Genomic DNA, 16,090 nt, shown 5'->3' on the forward strand with positions numbered 1-16,090 from the left:
ACTGAAAGCTAACCTTATACACAAGAATATTGAGGCTTTGTTCTTTTGAAAAAGCCAGCAATTTAACTAATTTATAATTTAACTCCTTTGTCTAGCTGATGGAAAATTTACCAAATTTTTGTTTGTGAAAATATAGTCACCAAACCTGTATGATAAAGGAAACCTCTAGACATTTCCATAGAGAGAAATGACAATCAGTTTTAGATGTGAAAGTAGTGTAGTCAGTATATAAGCTAACCCAAGAATTTAAGCATAAGGGTGACGGGGAGGAATTCATATGCAATGACTATCACAGATACATAATGTTAATAGTATGTGTTATATATACATATGTGTGTATGTGTATAATTACTCATTTACTGTAGTCCTCAACAATTTTTGAAGGAAGCATTTTACCCTCAATATAGATACATGGAGGGAAAAAGGAGGCTAGGTCAATTTCTCAATGTTGCAACTAAAGCTAAGATCAAAGTTAAATTGGATATGAAGACGAACCTTCTGCAAAAGTCCTGTACAATTTAAGTTTCTAAAAATGTCATGGAGAAGACCTGAGAAAAGCCCAAACTTAGTTGAGATATTGAAGCATTGCCTTTGTACTAGAACATGGCCCAAAATACTTTATAATGTATTAGTAATAAAATAGAATGTAGGAGGTCTCCCACAAGGCTGCCCGTATCTCAGGCTCCACTGGGAAGGACCCCCTTCTTGGCTCATTGAGTTTTTTCTTTGGTGCTAGTCTTATTTTTCACAGTAGGTTCTTCCAGTCTCCGACCCTGCAGGGAATAAGCCTAACTGATGGTGTTCTGCTCTGAGGAAAACATTGGCTCACTCAGTGTAGAAACTTCTGCTTACAGAAGCTGCCCACAGCTGTCGATGGTTCCCCCTAGGCCAGACTCTCATTTTCACTCTCTCCAGAGAAAAGTTTCTGGTGACATGCCTGGGTGGGAAAGGGGCAATTGCTGAGCTAATGGAATAGGTGAGGAGAACTGAAAGGTTCTATTTTGTAATCAGTTTTCTCTACAAATTTTCTTGTTTTTAGGCCCACCTTCAACCTCACTTCCAGAGATGCCCTATTGTTTCCAGTTGCTGAGCTTTTTATGGGTTCTGCCGTATAAATTTTTTTAATTTTGTTTGTTTGTTTATTTAGAGGCGGTACTGGGGATTGAACCCAGGACTTCGTGCATGCCAGGCATGCACTCTACCACTGAGCTATACCCTCCCTCCCTGGGCTCTGCAGTGTAAATTAAGTTCCTTGAATTGAACTTTCCTGGGTCTGCTAATCAGTCATCATTTGTCTTTCTGCTTCCCACTTTCTGAAGTGCTGGTGCTCTTGTCTCTTCTCCCATCTCTTTGTCTGGAGCGGGGCGTATGTGTATGTGTGTGTGCATGTGCGTCAAGCCTTTTACACTTCTCAATGATAGTTCAGGGGAGAGACCAGCACACGTGTCCAGTTCTCCGGAAGTCCCTTCACCTATACTGTACAGAGCCTCCTGGAAGTCATTCTTCAGGCCTGTTCTAGATTGTGTTTGAGCAAGTGATTAAATGTTTTTCTAAGGATGTATTTTTGTTTGTTTTTTATTGAAGTATAGTTGATTTACAGTGTTGTGTTAGTTTCTGGTGTACAGCATAATGATTCAATTATACATATATATTTTCCTTTCCATATTCTTTTTCATTATAGGTTTTTACAAGATACTGAATGTAGTTCCCTGTACTATACAGTGGGACCTTGTTAATCTATTTTATACATGGTAATTTGTACCTGCTAATCCCAAATCCTAATTTATACCTCCCCCCATCTTTTCTGTAGCTTGGCAGGCCCATGAGTAATGTTTATTTCATTTATCTTTTGCGAACAGGGAAGAGGATATGAGATGCCACACAGAAATACTCTCTGTTAAGATGTATGTAATAAACCCTAGAATAACCACTTAGGAAATAACTTCTTCAAAAAGTGAAAAATCAAGAAAGAAATTAAGGGGCTACATCATAGAAAATATGTACTTACTGTTTTAAAAAAATAGTCAAGGAGGAATAGAGGGACAAAAAAGGCATGAGATGTACAGGAAACAAAAACTAAATTGGCAGACAGAAGCCAACTACATCAGTAATGACATTAAATGTGAATGTCATAAGCAACCCTATAAGATGACAGAGATTATAATTTTTTACTGTTTTTTTTTAAAAACAAAACAAAACAAAAACAAGATCCAGCTATATGCTGGGTGAGCAAAACAGAGAATAGGAAAATAATAAAGAAAAATCAATGAAACCGAAAGTTAATTCTTAAAAAAAAATCCACAAAACTGACCAACCTTTAGCTATATTGACCAAGAAAAAAGGAGAGAGTACTCCAGTTTTTAGAATCAGAAATGAAAGAGGGGAGAGTTCTACCAACCTTACAGAAATAAAAACAATTATAAAGGAATCCTGTGAACAGTGGGATATGCCAGTAAATTGTACAACTTAGATAAAATGGACAAATTACTTGAACAGGGCCCTCTCTGCATAGGAACTGACATTGGGATGCATTTACAGGCTGCTGCCCTCTCCTCTCAAGGATGCAGTGGAAGTATCAACCTGGAGAAGATGCTATACAATGCAAGAGGTGAACTCTGCCCTCAGTAAAATCCAGCTGGTGGGATATTCTCAGAAAATTGTGAGTGTTAATATGATTCTAAGTGAATGATGAATGCTTTCAATTCATAATGTTCTTTGGAAGGATCATTTAGTTCCCTTTTTAACGCCATTCAGTCACTACAAATCTTGAGCTAGTTCGTGGTGAAAAGACAGAGCATCTGTTGTTTCTCTCCATCCTTCACAGGTCCTTACCGGCGCTCTTTCCTAGCCCTTATGTTCCCCGTCACTAGTTAGCATTCAGTTGGCCAGCCTGTCATGAGTCAAGAGAAAGGCATCTCATTCCGTTCACTTTAGAACAGTAGACACTGCTTTATAGGTGTTGGACTAGTGAAATAGGAAACAGAGAACATAAAAGTGATCAAGAAGCAATTTGGTAAGTATAACTTTTGAGGTCTGACCTGATCATGGTAAAGGTTCCCATTTCTGTTACCTGTTGCCCAGAGCCGCTCTTTACAGAACAACCAAGAGAGTAACACCTAACCTGAAAAGAGAAAAAAGAAAAGACAAGAAAACCTAAGTATTTGTGCCTGTGGTCCATTTCATAATATATCATCTCTGCCTTGTAACAAGCAAGACCTGGGTGCCTGGTGACGTGTGGATGCGCTGAAACTCTCAGACTGTAGAATTACTTGCTCTGTCTCCCCGGGTCTCCATCATCTTTCTGTTTTACTTTAGACTTTCTGGTTCACTTTTAAATAGTTTCTGTTTCTACATGGAGAGGATATTTCTGTTGTTCCCTGCAGTATGACTAGTATGACTGCTGAAAGCTTATCACACGTTCTCACTGTGGTTTTCTCCTAGGAGCTTTTTGGTGCGGTCCAGGTGACCCCTCTAAGCTCTGGCTACGCCCTTGGAAGCTCCAACTGGATTATCCAATCCCATTATGAGAAAGTGTCTTACGTCTCTGGATCCTCCTTGCTTACCACACACCCCCAGGTAATTCTCCATTCTCTTTTGACAGCTCACCTTTTTTTGGTTACTTAGCCCAAATTCAGAATGTATCCAGAGTAGAATCAGCTGTTTTTAACTCTTTCTAATTTCAGTGTCTACAGTTTTTTGGTTTAGTTGTTTTTTTTTTAATTTTATTTTACTGTGGTAAGAACACTTCCCATGAGATCTACCCTCTTAATAAAATGTTAATGGTACAATACATTACTGTTGACTGTAAGGACAGCATTGTACATCAGATTTCTAGAGCTTTTTCATCTTGCTTACCTAAAACTTGCTGTTCTGCTCTTCAGCAAAGTTAGATTACTCATGTCCAAACATTGAGGATCCTAGTTCCCCGGTAAGATCCTGCTGCCTTTAGGGTCACCTCTAGGATTCTGAGATTTCCCAGTACTTGTAATAACCATAGCTTGATGTGTGTGACAGAGATGGTCACTTGTTTACAGCAGATATTAAATTACTCAAAATTTACTAAGGGCCTACTATGTGTCAAGCACTCATGTAAGGAGATTCACTGCTGACCCACAGACCAGGTCCCTGCTCGTGCATCTACTTTCAGTTGATGTACTGAGGGAGGATGGTGTGCGGAAAATAAATGAGAAGTAATTCCAGGTCGTGACACAAGTACTAAAAACAACAGAGCAGGGTTATGTACAGATTGACGGAGATTAGTTTAAACTGGATGGTCAGAGAGAGCTTCTGGGGGTGATCTCGTTGCGACTGATACCTGGAGAAATGAGGCACGGAGAGCTGTGTGGGCAAAGCATTACAGAGACGTGGCAGATGAAGGGCTCCGGATGCCTGAACAAGCTGGGCATGTCTGCTGAGCAAAGAAGACAGTGGTGATTGCAGCATGCTGAGTATGATCAGGAGATGTCCAAGAGGTTAGCGGAGGCCAGGCCATGGAGGACTTGATAGGCCAGGATGAGAAATTTGGATTTTATCTGAATATGTAGACTGAAGCGATTAGAAGGTCTTAAGTTCATCATTCATTGACGGTCATATTGGCAAGAAGCTAAGTGCATAAGTATTGCTGTAAATGTATTACTTATTCAATTTTAGGTATTTGTAAAGCATTTATTGGGATGGGGGTATAGCTTAGTCGTAGAGCACATGCTTGGTGTGCCTGAGGTCCTAGGTTCAATCCCCAGTACCTTCACTGAGGGGGGAAAATGAATTTATTGTTTATTTCATAAATCCTGGTTCTTTCCATGTTTGTAAATGAGTGCAAGGGAAATCAGATAGTTAGCCAATGGAGGGTGGATGGATGTATCGATGGATGGATCAATGGATAGATAACTTGGGGATGTCTGTATCCCATTTGAATTTGGGAAAAAGAATGACTGCTGTTAAGTCCAGAACAATAGGATGCTTCTGAGCTGCCACTCTGCATTATGTCTTCATTCCCTATTTATAATCAAGTTTCATTTCAAAGTCTAGAGGGGACAAGTTGCCATTTTTTCCTATAGCTAGCAGAATTCTGGGCTTTTCCACTTATTGAAATCAAAAGCCCATCAATGTCATCTTAATCCACTTCACTGAATCAAAGTATTTTATTGGCAGCTTCTATCATTCCTGATAGATTCTTCCATAAAAGACAGGAAGATTACTTGGCTGCCAACTCGTCCAATTTGTTCTGCTTAGATCAAAGCCTTTACAGTATTATTGATGTAATTTCCAGTAAATTATTCTTACAAGGTCTGTAAATTTAAAGGGAAAATAAGGTCTTGAAAGTAATGAGCAACATACCTAAGTAATTAATTTTAATTTCTAGCTGGCAACCACTATGGTATATAAAAAAGAAAATAAATTAGGTTTTCTTTTACCTGGGTAATTGGATTCTATATTGCATTAGCAGGGATAAGAAAAGGTTTGGTTTGAAGAACCTTGGTAGTCTACTTCAGAGGTCAGCAAACTGTGGCCCTTGGACCGAATTTGGCCCCCCACCTGTTTGTGGAAATAATGTCTTATTGGAATACAGCCACACCCATATGTCTAAGGGTTATTTGCAACTGCTTATACACTACCATGGCAGTTAGATTTTAACGTTAGACTCTACAGAAAAGGGCCAACCACTGGTCTACTTGAATAATGGAACCCTTACAAGCTAGGAAGAATGTAGCAGGCCGCTGTACTGATCTAATAAACATGGGAATGAGGCTATGGATTAAGCCTGAAATAGTGAGAATGGGAAGATAAGTTAAAGAAAACACTGGCAGATCTTTAACAAACATTTATTGAATGCCCACTGTCTTCAGGGAAGGGAAAAATACAAGTCACAGATTTCATGCCTGGGCAACACTGAGAATGGTGATAATGACACTAATCCAGTTGACAATGAGGAGTGGGCAGGGGGGTCGTTAGTTTCAGAAGCAGGTAGTGGGTATGATGAATAGGAATTTGACAGAACGTTGGACAGATGGAAGTACAGAGCTGGAACTTGGATGTGAAGGCAAGCCTGGAGACAAATTGGAGAGTCATCAGGGTTTTTTTAAATATATAAATAAAGGGCTGTGGACTAAAGACCGAGCTGTGGCAAACAGTGGAAGGAAGAAAAATGGTCTTGAATAAGAATGGAGAATTAGAGGAGAACTGAGGCCAAAAAAAGTACAGCATCCCGAACAGAAAAGGAAGAGAACTAGCCTTTACTGAGCACAAGGTCTCAGTATTAATTTCTTTAATTGGTCTGATTCAGCAACCATGTTGAAGTCTCATGTTCTAGTGTTTAGCTATTGATGATAATATCTGCAAAGAAGTAGCAGTTTTGTTATTTCTCTTCCAATCCTTTTATCTTTTATTTCTTTTCCCTGTCTTATAACTATGCTCTCCAGTCCTGGGTTAAGCAGAAGTGATGGTGGTGGCATCATTATCCTATATCAGATTTTAAAGGGAATGCTTTTGTAGTCTCTTCATTAAATATGATGCTTACTATATGTTTTTATTTATCAAGTTAAGGAATTTCTCTGCTCTTCCTAATTTTCTGGCTTTTTAAAATCAGATGTAGATATTGTACTTTTTCAAATACTTTTTCTGAGTCTGTGAGATAATCATGTGATTTCTTTCCTTTAGACCATTTAAGTAGTGAACTGTAATGTTAGCTTTTCTCACATTTAACCATCCTTGCATTCTTGGGATAAATCTTATTGATCACAATTTATTCTTTTAAAAATACCTCCCTGGAATCATTTGGTCACTATTTTATTGAAGTTTATAATCTGTATCCATAAGTGAAAAATGGGCCCATACATTTGTTTGGAATCAAGGTGCATTAGTCTCATAAGATGATTTGGTCACCTTTCCATCTTTTTCTAATGCCAGCAATTTATAAGATAGGGATTATCTTTTCTTGAAAGTCAAATAAAATTGTTTAAGCCTGGAATTACCATTTTAATTTTTTTCATAGTTATTGAACTGTATTTTCTTGGTCAACGTTGTGCCAATGTTGGCAGAAATTTGTCAATTTTGCCTAGGTTTTTGAAATCATACACATGGAATTTTATGTGTACTATTTATTTATTTAATTATTTATTTAGGTTTTTTTTTTATAATTCTCTTTTCATTCTAAATTTTTTTAATTACGTCTTTTTTTCTCCCTTGGTCAGACTTGCCAGAGGTTTGCCTGCATTATTGATTTTCTTCAAAGAAAAAGTTTTTGCTTTCAGTGGTTTCTGTTGTCTTTCTACTCTCTATTCTGCCCTTTATTATTTCTTTCCTTGGGTTTACTCTGCTGCTTTTCTTTTAATACTAAGCTCATTTGCTTCAATCTTTCATTGCTTTCCAATAAGTGTATTTAAAGCTGTCAGTTTCTCTGAATATCATTTAACTGTTAAATTTTTGTACGAAGTTCTTTGTCATTTGTATCTAAGTATATCATAATTTCCTTCTTAATGTTCCAGATTTAAATAACCAAAGGCTTTTTTATAGTATACTTCTCTTTGTTTCTAGTCCATTCGGTATGGTTAAGCTTAGGGTTAGACAAGACTTTTGTCAAGTCATACTTAAATTTCAGGGTTCTGGGTTTTTTTTTTTTTTTTTTTTTTTTGCATTTTAATAAGAGTGTACTGATTCATTGACAGTCTTACTTTGTTGTTTTTTTTTTAATTGAGGTTTAGTCAGTTTACAATGTTGCATCAATTTCTGGTGTACAGCACAATTCTTCAGTCATAAATGAATGTACATGTATTCATTTTCATATTCTTTTCCACAGTGAGCTACTATGAGATATTGAATATATTTCCCTGTGCTATACGGTATAAACTTGTTTATCTATTTTATATATACCAGTCAGTGTCTGCAAATCTCAAACTCCCAGTTTATCCCTTCCCACCCAGCTCCCCACTGGCAACCACAAGTCTATATTCTATGTGTGTGAGTCTGTTTCTGTTTATATATAAGTTCATTTGTCTCTTTTTTTAGATTCCACATATGCATGATATCATAAGGTATTTTTCTTTCTTTTTCTGGCTTACTTCACTTAAAATGATATTCTCCAGGGCCATCCATGTAGCTGCAAATGGCATTATTTTTATCATTTTTTATGGCTGAGTAGTATTCCATTGTATAAATATATCACAACTTCTTTATCCAGTCATCTGTCAAGGGACATTTAGGTTGTTTCTATGTCTTGGCTAATGTAAAAAGTGCTGCTATGGTGTTGCTAAGAGGTGCAACACCAGTGATAATATACATTTGCCCTTGAGTGGTGAAATGGAGATGGTGGTGGTGTCAGTTTGGTTTGGACAGTGTCACTAAAAGCCTTTTAAGTCTACTCTTTTACAGTTGCCCTGGGAATCCACAAGAAATGTCTCCAAGTTACAGGGCTAAAACTACGAACATCTAGTCTGACTTGATCATGAAGAATCTCATAATGTCCAACCTGGTCATAGTCATATTATATGTAATACTGCCTTTGTTTCTATTATGAGCATTTACTTTTCAGAGGACAGTGGTAATGGCTGAGGTTCAGAGATGATGTTTTCAGGGCTAGAGTTTGTTCCCCACTATGTCTTGGTTTAAATCAGTAGTTCTTAATTAATCTTTTGGTAGTCATGCCCCCAAATGACAACCTAATTAAATCTGTGGAAAGATGTCTACTAGCACACAGAATTCTAGGTACCATTTCAGGAGGTCCCTAGCTCTCTGAATTCCCCCCATCAGCCCTGTGAGTCATTAGTGGCTTGTTCTAATATGGTCCTTATAAAATTGTCATTTTAAGCTAAATATGCTACCCAACAGAGCTGGTCTCCTTTGTCACCATCCCGATTGCCCTCTGTTTGATGTGTACACAGTGAACATTCCCAGGCTCATCATGCATCTGCTACTATAAACCACTGTACTTGACCTCCCCCTTCCTAACAGTGAACGTCTGTGTATTTGTTGGAGAAGTGCAGATAGGTCAGTTCTGCCTGAGCAGAGGAAAAGCTCTTACGTGCGTGGTTATCTATTGGTGCAAATAGGAATTAGAAGCTACTCAGTGGAATTGGCACAACTCTATTTTTTCTGTATCCATGTTAAGTGTTTTTCAGATTATAAAGCAGCTTATATAACCACAATCACATAATTTTTTTTTAAAAATGAGGCCCTTGTACCCATGTATGTATAAAATGCTAAAGGACGATGCATCCAAAGGGCATTTTTTAATTGAGTAATAGTTATTTTACAATGTTGTGTCAAATTCTAGTGTAGAGCACAATTTTTCAGTCATACATGAACATGTATATATTCATTGTCACATTTTTTTTCGCTATGAGCTACCACAAGATCCTGTATATATTTCCCTGTGCTGTACAGTATAATCTTGTTTATCTATTCTGCATTTTAAAACCCCAGTCTGTCCCTTCCCACCCCCCGCCCCCTTGGCAACCACAGGTTTGTATTCTATGTCTGTGAGTCTGTTTCTGTTTTGTATTTATGTTTTGTTTGTTTGTTTTTAAGATTCCTCATATAAGCGATCTCTTAACGGTATTTTTCTTTCTCTTTCTGGCTTACTTCACTTTGAATGACATTCTCTAGGAACATCCATGTTGCTGTAAATGGCTTTATGTTGTCAGTTTTTGTGGCTGAATAGTATTCCATCAGTATATATATACCACATCTTCTTTATTCAGTTATCTGTTGATGGACATCTAGGCTGCTTCCATGTCTTGGCTATTGTAAATAGTGCTGCTATGAACATTGGGGTGCAGGTTTCATTCTGAAGTAGGGTTCCTTCTGGATATATGCCCAGGAGCGAGATTCCTGGGTCACATGGTAAGTCTACTTCTAGTCTTTCGAGGAATCTCCATACTGTTTTCCACAGTGGCTTTCCTTGCTTCCCTCTCCAACTCTTAATGATTTAGATGTCTTCTTTTACAATTTTGTGTTTATTCTTTTTGTAATTCATGACAGTTATCTCCTTTCCAGTTATAAGTTTCTCATTTTTGTAGCATCCTGCTTCTTTTCTATTTAGAGTAGACCTGTCATTATTTCTTTTAGCATGGGTTTAGTGTTGCTAAACTCTAAGTTTTTGCTTGTCTGTGAAGTTCTTTATCTCTCCTTCTATCCTAAAGGATAGCCTTGCTGGATAGAGTATCCTTGGCTGCATCTTTCTTTCATTCAGGACTTGGAATATATCTTGCCACTCCCTTCTGGCCTGTCGTGTTTGTGTAGAGAAATCAGCTGAGAGCCTTATGGGGGTTCCCTTGTAACTCACTCTTTGTTTTTCTCTTGCTGCCTTTAGGATCCTTTCTTTATCCTTGACTCTGGCCATCTTGATTATGATGTGTCTTGGTGTGGGTCTGTTTGGGTTCTTCCTTTTTAGGACCCTCTGAGCCTCCTGTACTTGGATATCTGATTCTTTCTTTAGGTTTGGGAAGTTTTCAGTCATGGTTTCTTCAAATACCTTTTCAGTCCCCTTTGTTCTTTCTTCCCCTTCTGGAACCCCTATTATGCGTAGATTGGCACACTTTATATTATCCCATGGGTCCCTTATATTGTTTTCATTGTTTTTTATTTGTTTTTCTCTCAGCTGTTCTGATTGGGTGCTTTCTGTTGTCCTGTCTTCTAGGTCACTTATTTGTTCCTCTGCATTATCTAGCCTGCTCTGTACAGCCTTTAGGTCAGCTCTCATCTCAGCAAATGAGTTTACTAATTCTACTTGGTTCTTCTTTATAGCTTCTGTTTCATTTTTGACATATTTTATATCTCTAAACACTATTTCTTTTAGTTCCTTCAGTACTTTGATCAGTCCTTTTTTGAAATCTTGATCTTGTAGGTCATCAACGTCTATTTCCTTGATCGTGCTTTCAGGGTATTTCTCTTGATCTTTTAATTGGGAATGGTTCCTCTGCTTCTTCATATTGCTCATATCTCTCTGGCACTGTGGCTTAAGGAGTATCAGTTATCCAGTTCTCTGGGAGACAGTGTGGTCTTAATCATTTTATCAAGAGGTCTTTGTGTCTTCGCCCTGTTCCGTGAACTCAGCTTGCTGTTTCCAGAGGCCCTCTGTTGGCGCCCTTATCTGTGCTGCTCCCAGTGGCTGTTGGCTATCAGATCGCGCCCCGTCCTAACACTGGATCAGGAGCTGAGCTCTTACCCAGTGGGCGGGCGGGTCACTCCCCCTCCTGATGCCGCAGTCTGATGCTGCACTTTTAGGGGAGGCAGGTGGGCAGATCGTGCCCCTCCCAGCACCGTGGTCAGGTGCTGTGTTCCTGCAGGAAGTAGGGTGGCTGCCCGCCCTCTCCCGGCGCAGGTCGCTCCGCTGCTCTGTGCAGCTGCCCGCTCGGCCTCGGGTGGGCGCTCTGAAGGCAGGCTTGGGGAGGACACCAGAACCGCCCTGCCCCAGCTCCCTGCCGAAACTCAGCTCCTTGTTTGTCTTGGCCGCACGAGTTCTCTGAGGTGCCAGGGCAGAAAGATCCTATCTGCCTGGGGCTGTAAACAAGTCTCAGTCCTGCCTAGGAGGTTGCGGAGCCCCAGGTGCAGGTTCAGGACTTGGCCCGCCCCAGCTGGGGCGCTGCGCACAGGAGGAGGTGGCGGCTGTGGCTGCACCCGCCTCTCTTCTCGTGAGAAGCGCCAGTAATGGCGGCGCCGGTCTGAGGAGACAAAGGCTACAGCGCCTCTCCCCCCAGGGCACACCAGCCGGTTGCTTTGCTTTTTTCACAGTTTATGGGGGACCAAGGTTGCTCTGCTCCGTATCCCCTCCCGACCATGGCGCGCGGCCCCCTGCAGTCCCCCGGGGCCACCTCAGTGCAGCTGCCCCCATCTTCTGCCCAGCTCGGGTGGCCCGGCCTGGCCCCAGCTGCTGGCTCGCGTCTCGGGCTGGGTGTCGCGGGGACCCTTTGTGGCCATTTAACTCAGTTCTGTCGGTCAAGGGCTGCTCAGGGCAGATCTGAGCCTCGGAGGCTCCCCCTCTCTCCCGCTGGCCTCTCCACTGGGGAGGGGGAGACCCAGCGAACGAGCGCCAGTCCTCCTTTGCTGCTCCCTCCCCGCAGGACCGGTCCTGCACTGTTTTGCTTTTTCTTCTCTGTTTTTCCCTTTTCTCCTACCAGATTTTTGGCATCTTTGTCTTTCGAAGAGGGTGATGTTCTGTCGGAGTTCGGCAGGTGATCTGGTTGGCTGAGTAGGTCCGTAGATGTGAGTTTTTGTGTATTTGTGGGAGAGGGTGAGCTACAAGCGTCCTTCTACTCCACCATCTTGCTTGTCTCGATTATATGCTTATTTTTCATTGAGGTAAAATTTATATATAGTGAAACCCAAAAATCTTGGATGTACAATTCTGTCAGTTTTCATATCGTGTCATCACCGTACTAGACGAGACATAGAACTTTTTTTATCACCCCATTAAGTTCCTTTGTGCCTCCTCACATCCATCCTGATCCCCTTTGGGCAACCACCATTCAGTGATATACTTTTCGTTAGAGGAAATAAGATGACTTGATCATGAGCTGGACATAGAAAAAGCAATGCCTGTAATCTCCTTTTCCTTCACCACTTGTAGATAACTTTTTTTTTTCTTCTAAATTACTAAGCATAGTTCTCTGTGGTTTTTCAGCCCATGGACCAAGCTTCCCTCAAAAACAGTGATGTTCTCATTCTGACTGGCCTTACTCAGATTCCCACCGCAAACCCAGACGGCATGGTGGGAGAGTTCTGTAGCAACCTGGGTATGTATCCCACACAAAGCTTAAATGGGATGAAATGCTTTAAAATCTTTTTTGATACCTTCTATCATGTTTTTTGTCCCTTTCCTTCACATTCTCATCCTGTGATGCCCCCTTTTAAAGCCTTTTTCCCTGTTTACTCCTACCCTTTCTGCTTATCCTTCAAAAGCCTACTGTTGTCAAAAGAAAAAAAGCAATTCTTAAGCAACTAAAATCTGAAGATGCAGTAGGAATGGTTGTTATAGCAGTAAATCTGAATTTTAGGCACTTTATACAAGTACTCAACACTCTCCCACTTGATTTATGTAGAACATTCTTCTTACTTGGTGGAATTTGGGGGTGGGCCAGGGCTGCTTATAGGGTAAGCAGAGTTAAAGAAAGGAAGAATTGCATCTTTGCTTTGCAAATAATAGCACAGAAAAGACTATTAATACTTTGAATTCACAATAGTGATACACTGAACTGGTATATTTTTCCCCTTACCAATATTTGGTTGGTGTTATTTTTCCTTCTTTTGGAGAAAGATTAAATTGAGAGACTTGTGGGATGCGTTCTACCTGGAAGAAATGTATGTTTCTTTGGATATAAATTGTCAGTGAAATCGAGAAATGCTGCATTTCTTTTAGGAATGTGAACATCGCTTACTGTCTCAGCCCAGGCTGTTGTAACAAAATACCACAGACTGAGTGATTTTCAACAACATTTATTTCCCATAGTTCTGGAGGCTAGGAAGTCTGAGATCAGGTTGCCAGCGTGGTCGGGTTCTGGTGAGGGCCCTCTTCCCAGCTTGCAGACAGCAGCCTTCCTGCCGTGTCTTCACCTGTCAGAGAAAAACTGCTCTGGGGCCTCTTCTTCCTATAAGGGCACTAATCCCATCATGAGGGCTCCACCTGAATGGCCTATCTGCACTTAGTTAGGGCCCAAAAGCTCCCCTCCTAATGCCATCACATTGGAGGTCAGGGCTTCCACATGTGAATTTTAAGGGACACAAATGTTCGATCCATAGTAGTTACCAAAGAGGAGTTGATGAGCTCAGGCCCCTCAGCTCTGGGGGAGGGAAGTGGTTCTCATCTTATGTTTACATGAAAGGCACTATCCTTTGAAATTTCACTTGCCCATGGCAATAATCATAGTCTTTTTTGTTCTTTGCTAATTTTAAGCCAAAGGTAATTGATTCTTACCTTGGAAAAATTATTGAACTAGTCTCAAATAGAATCGTTGCCTTGTATGTTTGTTTGTTTATAATCTAGAATCATAGACTCAAAGAACTTCAGGTCTTAAAGGAAACTTACATCTAATCCGCTGTTTCTTAAAGTCAAGTCCACTAACCACCTGCCTTAAGATCAGAGAGGCTACTTATTAAAAACACAAATTTAGAGTCCCTACCACAGACCTAGTAAGTCAGACTCTGGGGAGAGGAGAGACTCAGTAAAAAAAATTGCATTTTCAACATGTTCTGGCAATTTTTGTGCAAAATAAAGCTTGCCAGCCACTAATCTAGTTCACTCCTCTCGTAAGTGGTGAGGAAACAGGCCCAGCAGGGTGTAGTGGCTTACCTAGGGTCCTGTAGCCTGTGACAGGGCAGGACTGGAACCGGCCTCTTGAGCCCTGACCTCTGACCTTGTCTGTTTCCGTGGATACTACAGTGCTGTAGTAATAGCAGGTTGGCCATTGCTCCAGGTGCAGCACCTGGGAGAACCTGTGTGTCCGAGCTGGGGACAGAGGAGGATGTAAGGCATCGGAGACTTCAAGTTTCGTTCCCAAGAGCTGCTCGTTTCAATTTATGTTGGAAACTAAACAAAACACGAAGTTAAGAGATCTTTGACTTTTTTTAGCCAGCTGTAACTTTGAATATGATTTTACCCATAAGTTGCAGTTCCTCATTTGATAACTTATTTCAAGTATTTAAAGTATAAAGCATTTTCTTATAAGTAAAACATTAGTGAAAGAAAAGGCCACTAAAATGAGTCAAACGGAAAAACTTGGCCTATTTCCTTATAGGTCATTCAGCAGTGGTCAGAGACCGAACATGGAGAAATCCAGCAAAGTTTTGAGCAGGAGCTAAAAAGACAAGGAGCTTGGCGGGTCTGTCCTGAAGCTCGTCTGCCATGGGTAACCTTTAAGACCGAAGCCCTTGATTGCACACCTTGTTCCTGGGGACCCCGACATTGACTAAAAACTCAGCTGATTTTCAGCCAGCCTCTGGGTGCTCCCACTCTGGTGCTCTTCTAGAAAAGAAGTAAATCGTTATACATGTGAAGTGATTTACAGAAGTAGGAGAATGAAAGAAATGCAGATATTTAGAGTCCATTTCACCTGCATAAAGCTGTTCTTTTGATACTAATTTCTTCCCCCTCTGGCTTCGACCTTTCTAGCACTGACAGTCCGGAACGGAGGAAACGTCTTGGTTCCCTGCTACCCCTCCGGAGTGATCTATGACCTCCTGGAATGCCTGTACCAGTACATTGACTCCGCCGGCCTCTCCAGCATCCCCTTCTATTTCATCTCCCCAGTGGCTAACAGTTCACTCGAGTTTTCCCAGATTTTTGCCGAGTGGTATGTCTCTCTTCCTGTGATTCAGTACTTTCAAGCAGTAAGAATAGAAAAGTGTTTTTTAATTTTAATTTTAAAAAATAGAAATAATCCTGTTTTTTCTCACATTCCTCGGAAACCTTCATTTTGTTGTTTTTCTGTGTGTGTAATATGAAGATTATCTTAATGAAAGCCACCTCTGTTCTGTTGCCAGAGTTGAGAAGAATTGTTATCGAGGAGGGAGGGCAAATAACTTAACATAGCCAGCACTTTCCAAATCAGTAACGAAACTGTGGTACACTTACCTTCCTGCCTGCTACCCTTGGCCTGTTGGAAAGTGAAGTTATGTTCTAAAGGCTAAAAACAGCTTAAAGGCCAAGCTCATGTTGTCTAAAATTTATAATACCATGTCTGATAGGAAAAACTGGCTTATTTTTTTCCCATCAGTAGTAGAATATTTGGCAAAATTAAGTTTAATTACAGCAGGAAATTGATCAAATCCTAGGATGGGCAAATTAGTGAACAATATGAAGTGGGTGAATCTTTTCAGGATTATTTAGATGTGTGTTTGACTCTAACTCACCTGGCCAACAAAAGGGTAGAGTGGGAGGAAACAGAGCAACATAACTTTTACAGTGGGCCTAATAGTTAATAGCGCCCTAGAATGGGGCTGTGACCCAGATACAGGGCGCCCTTAATCAGCAGTGAGGTAGCCCGAGGCACGCGATAGTCCACTAAGCTGCTCATTTAGAAGGAATTTGTACATCTTTCTGTACAACGTACATCATTTGTACAACATACCTCAACATTATGCTCTGCCTCCCCTTTTTTAA

General features: G+C 40.5%; 1 protein-coding gene across 3 annotated transcripts in view; it reads left to right on the forward strand.

The window, feature by feature from the left end:
* The window catches only part of INTS9 (integrator complex subunit 9), an 84,915-nt gene that overhangs the window by 51,418 nt on the left and 17,407 nt on the right, over nucleotides 1-16,090 (forward strand). For all 3 annotated transcript variants that reach the window (XM_032470948.1, XM_006181225.3, XM_032470949.1), the window contains 4 exons: nucleotides 2,539-2,659; nucleotides 3,442-3,576; nucleotides 12,617-12,728; nucleotides 15,101-15,281. In XM_032470948.1, coding sequence (XP_032326839.1) covers nucleotides 2,539-2,659; nucleotides 3,442-3,576; nucleotides 12,617-12,728; nucleotides 15,101-15,281 — 549 coding nt within the window. The remainder of the gene's footprint in view (nucleotides 1-2,538; nucleotides 2,660-3,441; nucleotides 3,577-12,616; nucleotides 12,729-15,100; nucleotides 15,282-16,090) is intronic.

The sequence above is a fragment of the Camelus ferus genome, chromosome 31 (assembly GCF_009834535.1).
Source record: "Camelus ferus isolate YT-003-E chromosome 31, BCGSAC_Cfer_1.0, whole genome shotgun sequence".
Lineage (NCBI taxonomy): Eukaryota > Metazoa > Chordata > Mammalia > Artiodactyla > Camelidae > Camelus > Camelus ferus.